Raw genomic sequence first — 20,983 nt, forward strand, 5'->3', positions numbered from 1 at the left:
GCAGACCCCCACAACCACTGGTCAGGGTTGTAGGGAAGAGCCCTTTGTCCTTATCATGAGGACAAGGTGATTTGGGGTGCTTGCCCCCCTTCCTTTCCTGACCTGCCAGGCTGCATGCCCTAATAAGGGTCTGGTATGGATTTGTGGGGAACCATTTTTTTTTTAATTTTGACATGGGGGTTCCCTTCAAAATCCATACCAGACCCAAAGGGCTTGGCATCAATGGAAGGGGGGACCCATGCCATTTAAAAAGACTAGACTAGACTTATGTCTAGTACACATGATGAGAATATTGGACAAATGATTGTCTGGGTTTTCTTGCATGCTAGTCTCCCATCAAAAACAAATAGGTTACTAGAGTTACAAACATTTTCATATGACAGAATACAACTTCCCGTGATGATGTAATATATTGTAATGTATTCTTTCGTTACTGAGCTTGTGCGGCCTTGGTCACTCTATTTTTTATGGACGAATACTGATTGAAAGAAAATCGTTTGTTCTGTTATCTTGGGAGAAACATTTCAGTGCTTGTCCTTTTGGTTAATTTTGCATGCACTGTCATGATCCGCTCTCGAAAGCTGTGTACTAATGACCAGATTATCATATGACCTCTCCGAAAAAAAAAATTTTCATCTGGTAAATGTCCTCTTGTGTACTAGGCATAAGCATCTATCTACAGTCTTTAAATATTCTAAGCCAGATGAGCAAAGAAGACCCTTTCTCTGTAAGTTCTGGCTTGAAAATGACATCCTTATTAGAGAATATGTTTCTAAATCAATAGTACAGTCATAAACACTTGGTATTGGCCAAATGATTCAGAAATTTTACAATGCAAAAAACAATGGACTGAGAGAAAATTTTAGTTTCAAATATGTTTTACTTAGTGAGTATGCAAGCTGTGTAAAAATTTACAACCATGCATAAAATCTGTAGTCCAACATCTCACCCAAGTGGTGTTGACATTTCTTTCTTAAAATAGGAAGATGCTTGCGTGAGTTGTGAGACATCTTCAGCATTACCGAATATGTCCAATTGAATGTGACTATTTCATGACCTGAGTAAATTAAAAATGGCACATATATGATTGGGGCTTTGTAGCTCCTCCTAAATTCATCTATCAAGTTTCTGTTGCTGTCTTTGAATGCATTTGGCTCCAGCCACGTTCAGAGAAATTCCTAACTTAAAAAACTCTGTCCATTTTTTTTAATACTTTTGTGGGTAAATTAATCTGACCTAGGGAAACACAGATTGTAGTCTACAAATGTCAAAGAATGTCAATGATATAGATGTAATGTATATATGAGAGGTGTATATGAGGCTGATTATTATTAAGTTTTTAATTCAAAATTATAATCTGGTTTATTTTACAACTCCAATTCACTTTGTCAAAGTTGATACCAGTCATTATATATTAGTTTCTACTTACTACAGCAGTATAGAATGTGATTGGTCTGTATTGCGTGAAGGAAAATTAATCTGTAGAAATTAGAAAAATAAATGATCAGATAATAGATCTCTAGGGACAGTTGTATTCCTTTAAAATAATAATTTACCAAAGATGGTCTCAATTTGTGTCACCAAAAATGCTAGGCTGAAATTCTACTTGTAGAGTGTTGTCATCTTTCATAAATAGGTGATGCTGTTTTCCTAGAATTTGTGGACAGTAAAATTAATTTTTAAACCAGTGATCCTGTCTGATGGTAGCTTTTGCTTGGTGACCAGTGACCAAATGTTTTTTTCTCAGTTAATTTAAACAGACCACAGCGATTGAAAAAGTTTATATGTGTACTTAATTTATAGACTACTGGAGTGAGAGTGATCAAGAGGAGGCAGAAACTCCATCAACTCCAAAACAAGATAGTCCACCTCCGCCTTATGATACATATCCAAGACCGGCTCCGGTAAGCACCTTAATGTTCCATACACCACATTGATGCAAAGCTGTATTTAATATTTATTTGCTAAACATGGTTCTGCAAATGATGATAACCAGTCACTACAGGTGTTAAAAATGTGCTACTACAAATGAAAATTCATCACTGAATGGTCGTTGATTGGTCAACCTGGCAAGGGTGCAGCTGTAAAGAATTTAGTGGACAAGGTTGTTAGCCTAATCTGAAGCTTGCTGTAGTGATTAATGTTAATGCTATTATATGAATACATTGCATCCTATTGTACGATTCATATAAAATTATTCTGATATATTGATAGGATCTCCTATTTACCGTCAAGTCAGGGTTTGTAAATACTTTGAGTATGTGCTTTGCTATTCATTGCCTTCATACTGTTTACCTTTATCAGTACTGAATTTAAACTAACAAATCTAATAACTACAAGTGCTGGATGTATTATTGTTGCTGGAGTGCTCTAGGATCTCTAAATCCCAAGGAGCTCTATTATGGAAATCCTAACTTCTTCAGAAAGTAACTTGGGCTCTCAGAGAATTCACATAGCAGTCTGAGGTTATGTGAAGTCAAGTGCTGGTGCCTGCTATACTGTTCAGCTGTTAGTTTCATCAGTTGAGGTCAACACAAGCATATTATTGGTTGTATTATATCAAATATGTCATTTAGAAACTGAAAATATATTGTTGCTGTTCAATTTTAAGTCTCTGATACAGCCAACTATCTTTTCTGCCACTTGACATTTTCCAGTCAACTTGAATTCATCCTGGGAATAATGTAAGAATTTATTGACAAGGTATATCAATAGCCAATAAATCATGAACCTGCTGGTAAGTAAATCTGTGGCTACTGTAAACTAGGTAAACTGTCATCTGGGCTTAGAAAGGGCCACTAAAGATGCAGCACAGCTTCAGATTCCTTCGAAATTACATTTGCAGGGGGTGCCGTCCCTGCTGGGAGAACACAATGACTATATTGCTGGCAATAGTTGCCTGCTTAAAATCTGACATGATGGTTGTACCCAATCTATCGATGGATCAACTAGGGTGCAATCAGCCTGCCCGTACATGGTTCGAATCTCGGCTGGTTCCTCCTGAACAGGCCAAGATTTGAACCATCTATGGCCAGCTGAAGTCTATTTTCACCTTCCCACAATATTTTAAGCTGTATTAGGACCAATGAAATAAGGAAATGTTAGATAAAAAAGAGGTGATCCTGGCAGTGGGGTGTTGCTTTGGACAAAGGTTGCATGCCTACAGACACCAGTGATGAATATCTCGCCCTGGTCTCTTTAAAGCACTATAGTAAGTGGGCTGTTGCCATAGTGTGCATGTTTACACAGCATATTTGCACATTAGGCATCTTTTATGTCACAAAGCACCCCTCTCCAGCAATGCGACATCTGCAATCCTGTCACTGACCTCTTTGCTTAGACCTCATCTGGGTTCAGGATCTTCAGTGGTGAGGACTGGCTGGTCCAGGATGACTTTACTCCTGCACATGCATGCAGGATTAAATTTCTTCCTGCACCCAAAGCATGTCAAGAATGTACACTCATTCATTGTATACCCAGAAGAAAATTAATAGCTGATGATAAGGTAGACGTTTGTATGGCAGAAGAGACAAACTGAATCTATTGCAAAAAACCTACCCACCAGCAATTTTTTTTTAAAACAACACTTTTGTTCAACACCTTTGTTGACAGCTCAATATAGCACAAAGTTTTTGTAAAACATATGGGTAAATGGGAAAAGAGATATTTCACTTTAACTCTGCCAGTCTACAGGAGTTTCTCAGGGGTGTCAAGGGTAGCATGAAAATGTTAGGAAAGAAGAATAATCCTTACCAGTGGTTGTTTCTCATATATTTATTTGATAGACACGTGTTCCTTTTAAATAAATGTTTTTTATTTTTTGTTTTAGCTTGAGGATAAATGTTGCCCTGTTTCCCATAGATACCTTCATGTGGTAGCAAGCAATGGATTGTGTTTTCGTATAAATGGTGTTTAATGTTTTTAATATCATATATACTTTTTCTTAGAATTTTAGGTACTTACTGATTTGACTCTGAAGTCAGTAGGTGTTTCTACGCTTAGGCATATCATGCATAAAGACAGTATTGATTACACACACAGTAAGTGTGAGCCATCTAAGCTTTCCTATCGTGAAATAAGAAATGCATCAATGCTGAATGAAACTGACACCTACTTTAAATTTCAGGGTGCATGCATATCTCTTCTATTGAACCTTAGAACCTTAAAAAGTTGTGAATAGCACAGCATACAGTAAATGACTAGCACACCTTTATTCTTTGTTTTACACTTTTCACTTTTTACACAAGCTGCATGAGTCAGAGGAGAGTATATCTGAACCTGAGCATGGAGAACAAACATCTGGTTGCTCTTGGTTAACAATGTGCCCCAAGTTTTTGGAGAACACTTTAAAGCAACATTGACATTATTTGTTTTACTAAGTAACAATTACTGTTTACCAGTACTTACTGTGTTTTATATTTTCACAAAAGAATTGATAGCAAATACTGTTTCAATGGTTTGAGTCATAGGTGATGCAGTGGAGTGGGGTATGAATAACGTCTTCTATCTAAATGGAAGAACAGTGATATGCATTGACATGTGAATGGTTTTCAACAGTCATATGTAACATCTTGAGCAGGTTCTGTCTGCCTCTTGTAACGTGCAATGGGGAAAAGTTCTTACTGTGACATTCACCCTATTTATAAAAGGATGACTATTACATTCCCAGCACATTTACCAGACACCTTTAAAGGCATTGTACACTTTCAAATGTTTTCATCGTTTTAATTACGTGTTAGCGTAGTCATTTGTTGGCCATACCATGTAATGTTGCATTCACGTGCTCTGGCTGCAGTTGTAGTGTCATGGCTGACCATTTCTGCTATGTCCATGTATTGATTTAGCTTGCTTGTCCCTGTTTGCCAAAGGGACAGGCAACTTCCTGTTCCAGGTCACACAGCATCCAGTATATGCCTTTCCAGTTCCTTTTGGCTACATTACAAATGTGGGAGTGCTAATGTGATGAAACATTTAGCTGTCATCTGCGCGAGCACTAGACAGAGAGACCCAGGGATTGTGGGATATATAGTTTCTTCACAGGGAGTGTCAGGTCTCACACTGCAGACTGAGTTTGTGCATTAACCTGTGCAGTTCCATGCTGCATACCTCATGTTTGAATACAAACAGAAACTGCTGACACAGGAATGTGAAGATCTAGTCTGTGCGTACAGGCCAACAAATGACCCCATGAAACGAAATAATCTTATGCAGGTGCAAAACACAGGCAGCAGGTAGGAAGGTTTATAATGTCTTTAAAACATTTGCCAAGGTAAGTAACGCATTGCATTTTGTGATGAAAATAAATATTGCTGGGGAGTTTTTGGTTAATGTTGGTGATTGTGCATCTGGTGAATTTACTATGAAACATTGACTGGTGACTGTGCCAGGACATGTTTTATTAATATGCCCTTTCATACCTTGGAATATGTCCACAGTCTGTTGAAACAAGGGAAGGTTTACAGTAGTCTGTTCAAACAAGTACTGTAAGTCTGCTACTGAAAACCTGAATATGAATTCTTGTAATTGAAAAAATGTTTTCCACCAATCTATTTCTATTTTACTAAGCTCATTACCAAAATCTGACAGTTAAACTATGCCTGTTTATCCACACCCACTATTGGGATCAAGTATCCCAGTTTGACACTGATGGACAATTATCTATATTAAATTATATGCTTTTAGAATGATTTTTTTTCCAGTCCCTACTGCAAACTTAAACGTTTTGTACATTCACCTTTTGTATTAATGTTTAGTCTTATTTTATAATTTTGGGGTAATATTGATGTAAATTTGCTGTTGATGATTGGAAGTTGTAAAGTATCAATAGATGCTGTGGTCCTAAGGCTGGTGCCATGTTGGTATACATGAGTTTCAATTTCTAGCGATAGAAATGATCCATAAATTTGATTGAAACATTTAAGATCACAGGCTTTATTGGCATTTAAGAATATTTTGTTAAGACAATCCTGCCATAAACATTTTTTTCTGGAAAGTCAGCCTCTCTGATCTACATATGTCTTAAAATGTGCAATTTGTTTCCAAACTGCTGCATATTGCCCTTCTACAGTATATTGTGATGAGCTTAAAGTATATATAAACCTGATCTTTAAAATAAAAACTAACGTTGTAATTTCAAAAAGTAATGTTCAATATTTTTAAAAGTTGCAGTTTTTTGTGATCCTGCATAGTTACCTTGTCACAGTTTTGGTGCTGTGCTGTTTTAAGGCACATTACAAGGCATGGCTGGCTATTATCACCATCAGTAAACCCACCCTGAGTGAGTCCATGTAGACAGGAAGGGACTGTGCAAAGGCTGCTGGAAATTGGAAGCACTATGATGCAACAAATTATGAAAAAAAGATCAAATCTTGAGTTTATTTTTTTAAAAAAAGGGGAATTGTTTATAAAACACATTGGTTTAGTAAATGGTATTCATTTGGGATTTACATAAACTTTCAATATTTTTTTTCTGCAGATGACATGTGCCAGTCCATTTGTGGAGCCAAAACACAGGTTATCTTCCACTGAAACCTCACAATCCCAATCATCCCATGAGGACTACCGCCAAGAAGCTCCAGGAAGCACCACTGATTCTCCAGTGCGAAAAACTGCGAGCCAAAGGAGATCTTGGCAGGATTTAATTGAGACACCATTAACCAGCTCAGGACTTCATTACCTTCAGACTCTTCCTCTGGAGGACTCTGTGTTCACTGACCCAGGAGCGGCCTCACCTGATCACAGGCGGCAGTCTACACTTCCGGCTCCAAAATGCCACCTACAAGACCACTATGGCCCATTTCCCTTAGTTGAAGGCAACAGATTACAAGTACTTAGTGGAAGTGGGGCAAAGCCTCGCAGTTTTACACTTCCCAGAGATGCTGGCTTAAGTCATTGTGCTCCACTTCAACCGGTCTGTATATTGGAACCAACAGATCCACCACATAAACAAGAGGTACACAAGGAAGACCCTTTTGAAGAGCCAGAAAAACCACACGAAGCAAGTAAGTCCTCACTTTCTTAATACATTCAGTTTACAGATAAGTTTACTTATAAACTATTAAAAAAACACAGAGAAAATGTGCATGTTAGGGTTTGGTGAAGCTCCAAGTGGTCCAAGGTCCACTTATTATATCACCTATTCATTTTAAATTGTTGCATGATAGCTGTAAAAAACACACCTGTAGGAAAAATGTTAGAAAATATACTTGCCTTTCTCCTGGCTAGTGAAGCATAATGTCACAATCCTTCTGGTGAGGTCCTGGGAATGCTGAGGATTAGAGATGAGCGAATCGAACTAGGCGAACCGGAATTCGAGTCGAATTTCAGGAAATATTCGATTCGTGTCGAAACCGAAATTTTGCCTACTTCGGGTGCGCGAATCGAACATTTCCCGATCAGCCGGCAAAAGTGTCCCTGCAGTGAGCTCCGCTATTTCTGACAGTTCTCTGACAGAAGGAACACATGTTTAGCGGTTGAAACATTGTATCTATTAGTTTACATTTAGGATACAGATGTTTCAACCACTGTACATGTGAAGAAGTTGTGAGAGAACTGTCAGAAATAGAGGAACTCTGCACATACACTTTTTGCCGGCTTGGAATTATTCTTCTTTTCATCCTACTTCTTCTTCTTCTTCATCCTCAGAAGAAGAGGATGAGGATGAGGATGAAGAAGAAGAAGAAGAAGAAGAAGAAGAAGAAGAAGTAGGATGAAAAGAAGAATAATTCCAAGCCGGCAAAAAGTGTATGTGCAGAGTTCCTCTATTTCTGACAGTTCTCTCACAGCTTCTTCACATGTACAGCGGTTGAAACATCTGTATCCTAAATGGAAACTAATAGATACAATTTGTATCTATTAGTTTCCATTTAGGATACAGATATTTCAACCGCTGTACATGTGAAGAAGCTGTGAGAGAACTGTCAGAAATAGAGGAACTCTGCACATACACTTTTTGCCGGCTTGGAATTATTCTTCTTTTCATTCTTCTTCTTCTTCCTCATCCTCATCCTCATCCTCATCCTCTTCTTCTGAGGATGAGGATGAAGAAGAAGAAGAAGAAGAAGTAGGATGAAAAGAAGAATAATTCCAAGCCGGCAAAAAGTGTATGTGCAGAGTTCCTCTATTCTGCAGATACACTTAGAGGAGCTCTGCAGATACACTTAGAGGAGCTCTGCACATACACTTTTTGCCGGCTTGGAATTAATCTTATTTTCATCCTACTTCTTCTTCTTCTTCTTCTTCTTCTTCTTCATCCTCATCCTCAGAAGAAGAAGAGGATGAGGATGAGGATGAAGAAGAAGAAGAAGAAGTAGGATGAAAATAAGAATAATTCCAAACCGGAAAAAAGTGTATGTGCAGAGCTCCTCTAAGTGTATCTGCAGAGCTCCTCTAAGTGTATCTGCAGAATAGAGGAACTCTGCACATACACTTTTTGCCGGAAACCGCTGTATGGAGTGAATGTCCCAGAACTGTCAGAAATAGACTATTTATGACAGTTCTGGGACATTCACTGCATACAGCTGTTTTAACCGCTGTATGGAGGGAATGTCATGGAACTGTCAGAAATAGACTATTAATGACAGTTCTGGGACTGTCCTTCAATGCAGCGGTTGAAACATTGTATGTATTTGTTTCCATAAATGGATCCATTTATGGAAACAAATACATACAATGTTTCAACCGCTGCATGGAAGGACAGTCCCAGAACTGTCATTAATAGTCTATTTCTGACAGTTCCATGACATTCCCTCCATACAGCGGTTAAAACAGCTGTATGGAGTGAATGTCCCAGATCTATCAGAAATAGACTATTTATGACAGTTCTGGGACATTCACTGCATACAGCTGTTTTAACCGCTGTATGGAGGGAATGTCATGGAACTGTCAGAAATAGACTATTAATGACAGTTCTGGGACTGTCCTTCCATGCAGCGGTTGAAACATTGTATGTATTTGTTTCCATAAATGGATCCATTTATGGAAACAAATACATACAATGTTTCAACCGCTGCATGGAAGGACAGTCCCAGAACTGTCATTAATAGTCTATTTCTGACAGTTCCATGACATTCCCTCCATACAGCGGTTAAAACAGCTGTATGGAGTGAATGTCCCAGATCTATCAGAAATAGACTATTTATGACAGTTCTGGGACATTCACTGCATACAGCTGTTTTAACCGCTGTATGGAGGGAATGTCATGGAACTGTCAGAAATAGACTATTAATGACAGTTCTGGGACTGTCCTTCCATGCAGCGGTTGAAACATTGTATGTATTTGTTTCCATAAATGGATCCATTTATGGAAACAAATACATACAATGTTTCAACCGCTGTATGGAAGGACAGTCCCACAACTGTCATTAATAGTCTATTTCTGACAGTTCCATGACATTCCCTCCATACAGCGGTTAAAACAGCTGTATGGAGTGAATGTCCCAGATCTATCAGAAATAGACTATTTATGACAGTTCTGGGACATTCACTGCATACAGCTGTTTTAACCGCTGTATGGAGGGAATGTCATGGAACTGTCAGAAATAGACTATTAATGACAGTTCTGGGACTGTCCTTCAATGCAGCGGTTGAAACATTGTATGTATTTGTTTCCATAAATGGATCCATTTATGGAAACAAATACATACAATGTTTCAACCGCTGCATGGAAGGACAGTCCCAGAACTGTCATTAATAGTCTATTTCTGACAGTTCCATGACATTCCCTCCATACAGCGGTTAAAACAGCTGTATGGAGTGAATGTCCCAGATCTATCAGAAATAGACTATTTATGACAGTTCTGGGACATTCACTGCATACAGCTGTTTTAACCGCTGTATGGAGGGAATGTCATGGAACTGTCAGAAATAGACTATTAATGACAGTTCTGGGACTGTCCTTCAATGCAGCGGTTGAAACATTGTATGTATTTGTTTCCATAAATGGATCCATTTATGGAAACAAATACATACAATGTTTCAACCGCTGCATGGAAGGACAGTCCCAGAACTGTCATTAATAGTCTATTTCTGACAGTTCCATGACATTCCCTCCATACAGCGGTTAAAACAGCTGTATGGAGTGAATGTCCCAGATCTATCAGAAATAGACTATTTATGACAGTTCTGGGACATTCACTGCATACAGCTGTTTTAACCGCTGTATGGAGGGAATGTCATGGAACTGTCAGAAATAGACTATTAATGACAGTTCTGGGACTGTCCTTCCATGCAGCGGTTGAAACATTGTATGTATTTGTTTCCATAAATGGATCCATTTATGGAAACAAATACATACAATGTTTCAACCGCTGCATGGAAGGACAGTCCCAGAACTGTCATTAATAGTCTATTTCTGACAGTTCTATGACATTCCCTCCATACAGCGGTTGAAACCGCTGTATGGAGTGAATGTCCCAGAACTGTCAGAAATAGACAGAAACTGTCACAGAACTGTCCTTCTTCTCATCCTTCTCCTTCTTCTCATCCTTCTTCTCATCCTTCTTCTCATCCTTCTCCTTCTTCTCATCCTTCTCCTTCTCCTCATCCTTTTTCTTCTCATCCTTCTCCTTCTCCTTCTTCTCATCCTTCTCCTTCTTCTCATCCTTCTCCTTCTTCTCATCCTTCTCCTTCTTCTCATCCTTCTCCTTCTTCTCATCCTTCTCCTTCTCCTTCTTCTCTTCCTTCTCCTTCTTATCATCCTTCTCCTTCTTCTCATCATTCTCCTTCTTCTCATCCTTCTTCTTCTTCTCATCCTTCTTCTTCTCATCCTTTTCCTTCTTCTCATCCTTCTTCTTCTCATCCTTCTTCTTCTCATCCTTCTCCTTCTCATCCTTCTCTTTCTTCTCATCCTTCTCCTTCTCCTTCTTCTCATCCTTCTCCTTCTTCTCATCCTTCTCCTTCTTCTCATCCTTCTCCTTATTCTCAGCCTTCTTCTTCTCATCCTTCTCCTTCTCATCCTTCTCCTTCTCATCCTTCTCCTTCTTCTCATCCTTCTCCTTCTTCTCATCCTTCTCCTTCTCCTTCTTCTCATCCTTCTCCTTCTCCTTCTTCTCATCCTTCTCCTTCTCCTTCTTCTCATCCTTCTCCTTCTTCTCATCCTTCTCCTTCTTCTCATCCTTCTCCTTCTCCTTCTTCTCATCCTTCTCCTTCTCCTCATCCTTTTTCTTCTCATCCTTCTCCTTCTCCTTCTTCTCATCCTTCTCCTTCTTCTCATCCTTCTCCTTCTTCTCATCCTTCTCCTTCTTCTCATCCTTCTCCTTCTTCTCCTTCTTCTCATCATTCTCCTTCTTCTCATCCTTCTCCTTCTTCTCATCCTTCTCATCCTTCTTCTCATCCTTCTTCTTCTCATCCTTCTCCTTCTTCTCATCCTTCTCCTTCTCCTTCTTCTCATCCTTCTCCTTCTTCTCATCCTTCTCCTTCTCATCCTTCTCCTTCTCCTTCTTCTCTTCCTTCTCCTTCTTCTCATCCTTCTCCTTCTTCTCATCCTTCTTCTTCTCATCCTTCTCCTCCTTCTTCTCATCCTTCTTCTCATCCTTCTTCTTCTCATCCTTCTCCTTCTTCTCATCCTTCTCCTTCTTCTCATCCTTCTCCTTCTTCTCATCCTTCTCCTTCTTCTCATCCTTCTCCTTCTCCTTCTTCTCTTCCTTGTCCTTCTTATCATCCTTCTCCTTCTTCTCATCATTCTCCTTCTTCTCATCCTTCTCCTTCTTCTCATCCTTCTTCTTCTCATCCTTTTCCTTCTTCTCATCCTTCTTCTTCTCATCCTTCTTCTTCTCATCCTTCTCCTTCTCATCCTTCTCTTTCTTCTCATCCTTCTCCTTCTCCTTCTTCTCATCCTTCTCCTTCTTCTCATCCTTCTCCTTCTCCTTCTTCTCATCCTTCTCCTTATTCTCAGCCTTCTTCTTATCATCCTTCTCCTTCTTCTCATCATTCTCCTTCTTCTCATCCTTCTCCTTCTTCTCATCCTTCTCCTTCTTCTCATCCTTCTCCTTCTCCTTCTTCTCATCCTTCTCCTTCTCCTTCTTCTCATCCTTCTCCTTCTCCTTCTTCTCATCCTTCTCCTTCTTCTCATCCTTCTCCTTCTTCTCACCCTTCTCCTTCTCCTTCTTCTCATCCTTCTCCTTCTCCTTCTTCTCATCCTTCTCCTTCTCCTTCTTCTCATCCTTCTCCTTCCTCATCTCCAAGGGCATTTAAATTAAAGGTACAGTGTTCTGCACTAATTTAAAGGCTCTCTGAAGCCTAGAAACCCTTTAAATAAGTCATCTTCGTAGCGGAGAAATTCGCATCGAATCGAATTTCACACTGGAATTCGCCGAATCAGCCGAATCGAATTTTTCATTTCTTCGCTCATCTCTACTGAGGATCCCAAATCGTGGGAGAAGATTGTACTGGAGCATGTTTCATATACTCAGTGTTCCTAGGATCTCATCAGAAGAATTATGACTTTACACCCTCTGTAGTGCTTGTGGTGGTTGTAACTTTTCTAACTTTTCTATCTAGTATTTTCTACCTTTTCCCCCACAAGTATGTTTTTTTTTTTCACAACAATCATGCAATCTTTTGAAATGGGGAAGAGGCCTGATATAAAAAGCTAATAGCAAACAATTTACTACCTAATTTATCACAGACGTCACACTGCTTCCTGAGTTATTAATTTCCTGATATAGAGTTCACTAATGTGTCAGATATTGAGACTAGAACATAAAATATATTTAATAGTTAATCTATTCAAATCCCGGCTTACATATATAAATATACACTACTTCAGGAATAATACAATCCACGTTTCTAATTTAGTGCACATTTATAGCCAGCTCTAGGTGATAATAGTAGCCTTCCTTTACAGTATTTACATTTACATTATGTTTTACTTCAAGTCACGGTTTCCCCTTTGTAAGAAACCTAATTGATCTTTTCATACAGCGGAACTGAAAAACTCACGGTAGGATAGAAAGTGCACAAAGACTGTTTATAAAGGAAACCTGTACTCAAAGAAATACAGAGGCTGGCCTCCTCCTGAGTCTTGACCATCTCAGACTTTAATATTTTCTAAGAAACTGATCCAGAACAAGCATGCAGTCTTAGTGAACTGCACATTTGTGCCATGTCAGTGACTTTGAAGTCAGTGGATCAATATCACAATCTATTTAGAATTTCAGCCAGTATATATTTCTTTTAGTATAGCATTCCATTAAATGACCATTATCACAGATAGTATATGAATACCCATTTTACAGTTACCATCTTTTACTTTTACTGACATTTCCATGTAGGCCAAGCTATCCAACAAAAGGGGCAGAGGTAGGGACAAAGTATAGGACTGGTAGGAGGTGACTGAGCTATGACAGTGACTACTCTGTGTAAATGCAATATGAGATTGTATTGGAACTTATACAGGGTTGATGACATATCATTCTCCTCACGTGATAGTGTTCAGGTTTGGTGATTGGTCACTTGGCCCATGCATTGCATGACAGGGAGGTGTGACATATTTTCCGGCACCGGCCTGGCAAAGGTGGGTATTATTAAGTCGGGGGATGGGGTTTAAAGAGACTGTCATTTTGAAAATGTAGTTTCTTTTAAAGTGTTACTAAACCCAGGACCCTCCATTCACTATAGCTGGCCTCCCACAGTACACACATGGAAGTCCAATTATTTTAGTAAACATAAACTAAATACCTTTTCTCATCAGCAGTTAGAGCAGTCTTGTGACTTCTATCAATGCCCAGCAGAGCACTGGTTAAAGCTTGTAGGAGGAGTTTTTCATTTTATTCTAGGAGGATGTAGGACACCTGATCTCTGGACAGTGCTGATTGGCCCTGTGCTGATCACATGCACTCTCCTAAAAAAATAAAACCTCTCTAGCAATACACACCAAACTGAACATGTGCAAAGTGTTCCACACGGTATGTCTTATCAGGAGATAAGAGGGGGACACTGGAAGAAGAGGAGGATCAGAGAAGTCAGGATCAAACAGAGTTTTTACACAGTGCAGAGGGTTAACCCCTTAGATTCCACAGTGAGTGTTCCAAGCATACTTTACTGCATATACAGACTGATTTTACTGTTGTGGGTTTAGTAACCCTTTAAGTGTATGTAAAGCTATAACTTTTTTCAGGGGGGGTCTTAGAACCTCTTTCAAGTTTGTATTGCTTGTCTGCCTCCCTAATATGAGTCTCTATTTGTCCTGGAGCAGGATGAGAGAGGAAATCCAAAATCGTTGTTGTGTTATCACAGTAAAAGGAGGTGAGGACGTGTCCTTGCTTTGAACAGATATCCTCTTACTTCCTGCTATGTCTTTTGGAACAGTAGGTAAAGGGAAATGTTTATGAAGGAACATAGCAGCAAAAATAAATCAGCCTAAACTTAGTAAAAAAAAAAATTAAAAATCAGCACAAGGGACATTAATTGCTGTCAATGTGATATGTCCCTTGTGCTACTAGCTCCTGCCGTTGTTGAGATTCTCCATCTTTTAATGCCCCCACCTCTGCCACTGTATTCTTCTGGAGTGATGGGTTAATAGAGGTGAGGGACCAGTCAACTATGCCTGCCCTTCCTGCCCCCCCCACCCCACTCATAGAAGCTTCTAATTTCTAGCTTCTATAAATGAAAAGATGTATGTATGGAGGAGGCAGATTTTTCATCCATCCACCCATCCTCTATTCATAGATCACTTTTCATTCATAGAGACTATAGTGGAGTTTCTATGAATGGAGGATGGCGCAGAAAAGGCAGGCATAGTTGGCACTCTTGATGAGTGATATTTGACAGGTCCTTCAGCTCTATTAACTCCCTCAGCACTGAAAGATTACAGTGGCATGTGTGGTAGAAAGATTTCAATTAAAGCAAGAGTCAGAAGCACATGGGACACATCACATTGGTAGTAAGTAAAGTCCCTTGTGCTGATATTTGGTTTTTTTTTTTTTTTCTTTTTTTACCTAAACTTAGGCTTTAACCACTCATTAAAAACAATATGCCTAAAAAGGTAACTGATCAAAGCATCCCTGACAGTGATATAGTTTGTCTCAACCACTGCTACTGTAATTTTTTCTGCACAGCTTGGCTTCCATGGAAATGTTGCGAAAAATATAAAAGGAATTCAAATGCTGGTATCCAAATAAAATTTTTTTGTGATCAGTAACACTAAGGAACACATATACAATGATAGCATTTATTTTCTCTTCCCACCATATGCAACACACAAATATAAATTTCCTGGGGTGTGCGAACTCTCTGTGTCTGAACACATCACACAACAGTCTGCAGATGTTAACTCCTGTTTGATGTTTTTTGTGCATTACATGTGCATGCAACAACTAAAAACTGCTTACATTGTTCTGTTCTTTTTTTGTGGATCAATGTATTCATCCCACGTGATACAATGTACAGATGGTTATTCTTCATGGACAGCTGCTTGAGGATGCTTAATACAGTAGCCTGTGATGTAGCAATAGGTAGAACTGTTTGATTCTATTTTCTGTAATTATGAAAGCATTTGTTTGAAATCTGATGTGTATCCGATGCAGAGTATGAACTGAAGGTGTCATTTCTATAATCAAGGGTATGCATTCCTAATGAACACGGAGTCCAATGTAAATTTTTCTATGGGCTGAAAGATGACTGGCATTGATTGTATTTAAAATTGGCGTATAGTTTATTTTTTCCTGTGTGGGAATATTCATCCTCCCTTTATTTCAGGGCTCTTCAGCTACTTAAAGCGGAACTGCACTGCATCTGAGTAGCACAAACCAAAAACACTATTTAATACATTTTTTAATATTCAAAGGAAACTTGTCAATCCATCCATGTCTCCATGCTTAATTTCGCTGAGAAATTACTTCTCTTTCTCTTTTCTTTCTAGCTGTAGCTATCATAAGTAAGGGCAGATTATTATTATTATTATTATTACACAGTATTTATATAGCGCCAACAGTTTGCTCAGCGCTGTACATTACAATGGGAGACAATACATCAATACAATAAAAAACACAAGGGTTCAAGGGCCCTGCTCCTTGCAGCTTACAATCTAGGTGGGAGGGGAGAGTGGTAAAGGAGAAAATAGCTGTGGGGGATGGAGTGGTAGGAAGAGTGGAGGAGATCGGCAATTAGGTGAGGGCAGGGTAGGCTTCTCTGAAGAGATGGGTTTTCAGGGTGCGCCTAAAGGTGAGGAGGGTAGGTGACAGTCTGATGGATTGGGGTAGTGAGTTCCAGAGGATGGGGGAAGCCCTGGAGAAGTCCTGGATACGAGCATGGGAGGAGGAGACCAGGGAACTGGAGAGTAGGAGGTCTTGTGAGGAGCGGAGAGTGCGTTTTGGGTGGTAGATGGATATCAGGTCGGTGAACAGCTTTGTACATCAGTGTTAGTAGTTTGCATTTTATGCATTGGGCAATCGGAAGCCAGTGAAGGGATAGGCAGAGGGGGGTGGCAGATACGGAGCGGTTGGTAAGGTGGATGAGTCTGGCTGCAGAATTCAGGATAGACTGAAGCGGGGTTAGCCTGTGTTGGGGTAGGCCGGCGAGGAGGGAGTTACAATACTCAAGTTGTGATATGATAAGGGAGTGAATAAGTTGCTTTGTAGTTTCTGGAGTTAGGAACGTGCATATTTTGGAGATGTTGCGGAGGTAGAGTCTGCATGAATTTGTCAGCGATTGGACTTAGGGCTGGAAAGACAGATTGGAGTCTAGAATGACATCAAGTACTCTGGCTTGCGGGGTGGGGCTGATGGTGGCATTGTTGGTCGTGATGAACTTACTTCCTGGAAAATGGAATCCATCTGCCCTCAACTCATGCATGCAGGCAGGAGGGCATGCTTAGTTGAGACCCCCCCCCCCCGAAGACTTCTGGGATATATTTACATCATTTGCCTAGGCATGGAAACTAGGAAGTGACTGTAGAAATGTAAAAAAAAGTTTAAAACAAATAAATATAACATACTTTCAAATCTATTTACTAATCTTGAAATGATGATTAAAAACAGGCAATGTTGATTGAGAGAGTGAAGTCCTGCTTTAAAGCGCAACTTCACTCTCTCAATCAGCACTATTTTTATTCCTTATGCTGCTAGTATTAATAGATAGGAAGGTACATTATTACATGTACTTGTTTTAAGCTTTTTTTTACATTTCTTCTGTTACTTTCTGGTTTCCAGGCCTAGGCAAATGATGTCGTACATCCCAGGAGTCTTCAGGAGGGGAGGAGGGGTTTTCTGAGCTAAGCCCACCCTTCTACCTGCATGCCAAAGTAAAGGGCAGATGGATTCCAGGAGGTAAATGCTACACGAATCCTCTTCCCTTACTTAAGATGGCTGCAGCCAGAAATGCAGAGGGGTTGTTTTTCAAAGTGATTTCTCAGCAAAAAAAAGAATGGAGACATGTATGGACGAATGAGTTTGTTCTGAATATTAAAAATGCATGAAATGGCATTTTTGGTTTGTGGTGCTCAGATGCAGTGCAGTTGCACTTTAACTTCCAGTTGATTTCTTTTGGTTTAATGCCATTACAGAAGTAATTCTATCATTTCTTGTTCAGAGGATGAACCTATTTGTATTTTATGTAAATAGCTTCAATTAAAGAATGTGTACAGGTCGTGGATGGCTAGAGGAATGTGCATGCATGTAATGACAGACAGGGACTGCAGAGGAAACTTTCTAGCCTTATGTAGTGTGTGAGAGAATATTTTTTAGGGTAGTGGTCTCCTGGGAAACTGGCATGGACGGAATTCCCTATACCAGTGGCTGTGACAAGGCTGTGAAAGAGAACAACTGCTGATCAGCAAGGATATCGGCAGACACATAGCATTCAATCAGATTGTGCTTCTTTACTGGGATTTAAGGACCCGTTTATGAAAAAATGCATTGGGTGCTGAGAGTCCTTTTTCTTATGTAAATCCAAATACTAGTAGGAGACTTTCTTTAAGATGTCCTAACATTGAATGTTTGATGTTGTGTAATATCCAACAAGTATCTTCTTCAGTCCATGGGTGACTTGCAAAACTCCACTTTTTGGGGTATTCACTGTCAAACTCTAGTTGTAGAGTTCAGGGTATTGTAAAGGTTGCTGTTCATTTGTATCTACTGTATCTGCATACAGAGATCGGCAGTAATTGAATGGTGGGTCCAAAAATTGTTTTTGCACCACGATTTTTTAATTACTGTGTGCACCAGTGAACAAGGCATATGTAAGACAGTTGTTGAAGAACTAACTGGGCAATGATTACAATCTATGTTGTTAGTCTTCTGCAGAGCAGAACAATCTGAGCTGTGGAGAGCCACGCTATGCTATACTTGTGTATCATTATTATTTTTATACAGGATTTATACAGCGCCAATAGTTTGCTCAGTGCTTTACAGTATAAAGGGAGACAATACAGCAACAATACAGTTCATTACAAGAGGGATAGGAGGGCCCTGCTTCTTGGATCTTACAATCTAGGAGATGTACCCATATCTCATGTGAGGCAATATCCATTTCATGGGAGAGCAGCATCATAATGAAAAAGTGCATATTGTGCTGCTAGTTAGGTTCTGTAAAGTAAATCCTAAAGCAACTGGAAATTTGCAGAATGCAATAGCACAATAGGGTCACAGACAGCAAGAATAACCTGGTGAAGGAAATGAGGACTGAAGTTCTAATGTAGTCTAAAGAGCTAATTTAATTTTGAGCAAATAGCCAACACTTTTTGGGAGCTCAAAGGTCTTTCAGAGCTTGTTGGTTCTTTGCAGAACAGATTTCATTAGGGCTTAGCATGAATATGAAGTCTTAGGTAGTGGATATGGGATTTTGGGTTCACAGTGTTTGGATGGGTAGGCTTTGGGCATCAGATAATTATAATTTAGGGGGGATTATAGAGCTATAATCCCCCGTAGACAGACTGTTCTAAGATTGTAAACCTAACATCCCAAGTCCAACACCTAAGACCTTATCTCCTTATTAAACCCTGATAAATGGGGCATCTGGGAAATGCAGAAATAAGCTGGCTATGTGTACAGATTCTATTTGAACCTTTTATCAAATTAAACTTGCTCTTTGGATTACAATATTTTGGTTTGCCACTCCAGTCATTATATTCTTCTCCAGTCACAATCCAAGGAAATTCTGGGAGTGCTTTTGTGTGGGGGGAGCAGTCCAAACGTGGTTACCAATGGGGGACCCAGCACCACCCATCTACTCTTCTGAGCCACAAAAACATGGCAGAGTTTTAACTTAGCATTTCTAGCTCAAAGTAAACATTGGTCTTATGGAGAAGATTGATAGCCTTAGGCTTGGTGTGGAAGTCATACATTGCTAGGTATATTTTTGATGCATTTAGGCAGCTCTTTGTCACTTGCATACCTTGCTATTAGCCAGCAGATGTCCATTGTAGAGTACAGTCATGTTTGTACATCAAATTTTGTACTGCAGTAATGACCTCAAACGCACAGTCAAAAATAGCTCAGTCCAATTGTTTTTTACCTTTTGTTAATAGAACATTTTTGCTGTAGAGAAATGCTGATTTACTAGAGCGTAAAAGTCTAGAGTACTAAACAGTAACAAATATTGTTAGTGCCTAGCAAATACTGACTGACATCTGAGGGTTGATTTAGTAAAGGCAAATAGACAGTTCACAGGAAAGTTGTACTTTGCAAAAGAATCTTTTCTTACTGCTTAGTAAATGATGTGAAGCTATGTTGTTGTCCTTATTCCAATCGCGTGTAAGCAAAATGCTGGGGGGTTTTTCCCCTTGCACATGATTGAGTATTCTTTGCAAAGGGAAATTTCACAAAAGATTTACTAGTCCATTTGTAATGTATTAAATCTCAATTTTCTGATTTTGTCCTGTGATTTATTTTTTTTAATCTGGTGCTAGTATACCTCTGTAGACAGTTCTCTCTAGTAGAATATGTTAGCTGTAATTCACCCTGCACCTCCTTGTGCTCTTAGCCAAATGATATGGCTTTGCCAAATGGCACTCCAATATCTAAAGTTCCGAAATTTTGTAAACTAACTAGATGTATAGTCTAATGTAGTCTAATGTAGGAATACAAAGGTGCACCTCTCAAAATAACCAAATAATCTGCGTATATCTCATGTGAGCACATAAAATACACACACGTGGTTCAAACTGGTTTGTGCTTTTAAAGTGTGTGTGAACCCTAACAATAAAACTTTTACTTGCTCTGTTTTGGCCTGCTAAAGATACACTTTAATATAGCCTGGCTTGATGTACATGTTGCTACCTATTAGTAAACGTCTATGGTCCATATTATAGAAGTCACATTTCTCTGGACATCGGGCTTTCCTTTATGTTTATCTACGAAATGAGGGAAGGAGATGAGGAATGGGTTGTGTTCTTTGTAATCCATCAGAAAGGATATAGGCAGGGCTGACACCACACACTTAGGAAATCGGAGTGGTGTTATCCTGTTAAAGATGCTGTCAGGATCTCACTATGTTTCTGAAACCTCAACAGTTTTTCTTTTTCTGTGTCTGCAGCAAGCTTAAAGGGAATAAACATGGGGAAAGAATGTATGTATTCCAGAGTTGCACTAAGTGTGTGTTTTTTTTTTTTTTTTACCATATGCTTTAATTAGTTTGACAAACCTACTATTGTATAATTTAATATTTTTTTTATTTTTCTAATATTATATGAGATAAATCTTATGACTTTTGGCACCAGAGTGGTGTCCTCCTCAAGGTGCTGCTTCTCTTTCCACAGCCAATCAATGGCTGAGCACAGATTAGTGGCCAAGTTGTACAGCTGGTCATACACCAATAGAATTTAGTTTATTTTTCTTTTTGGTTAATGGCGTAATTGTTTACGAACAAATTTGACGTAGCAGGATGGAAAACTTTTCTCGAACTAACAGATTTATTACTGTGAATGTGATTTTTGTTCATAAAAAAACTTACATACAGTAATTTAATGAAACCTGTTTAATATGTTTTAGATTCCATTCAAATAGCAGCCCAGGACAATTTTTTAAGGGATTTTGAACATATTCAGTTA

General features: G+C 39.1%; 1 protein-coding gene across 3 annotated transcripts in view; it reads left to right on the forward strand.

Annotated features, from left to right (window-relative positions):
- The window catches only part of CNKSR2 (connector enhancer of kinase suppressor of Ras 2), a 426,708-nt gene that overhangs the window by 349,780 nt on the left and 55,945 nt on the right, over nucleotides 1-20,983 (forward strand). For all 3 annotated transcript variants that reach the window (XM_089656051.1, XM_089656052.1, XM_089656053.1), the window contains 2 exons: nucleotides 1,804-1,904; nucleotides 6,476-7,001. In XM_089656051.1, coding sequence (XP_089512177.1) covers nucleotides 1,804-1,904; nucleotides 6,476-7,001 — 627 coding nt within the window. The remainder of the gene's footprint in view (nucleotides 1-1,803; nucleotides 1,905-6,475; nucleotides 7,002-20,983) is intronic.

Source organism: Staurois parvus, unplaced genomic scaffold (assembly GCF_062004578.1).
Source record: "Staurois parvus isolate SC_StPar_1 unplaced genomic scaffold, SC_StPar_1.0 ptg000884l, whole genome shotgun sequence".
In the NCBI taxonomy this organism is placed as follows: domain Eukaryota; kingdom Metazoa; phylum Chordata; class Amphibia; order Anura; family Ranidae; genus Staurois; species Staurois parvus.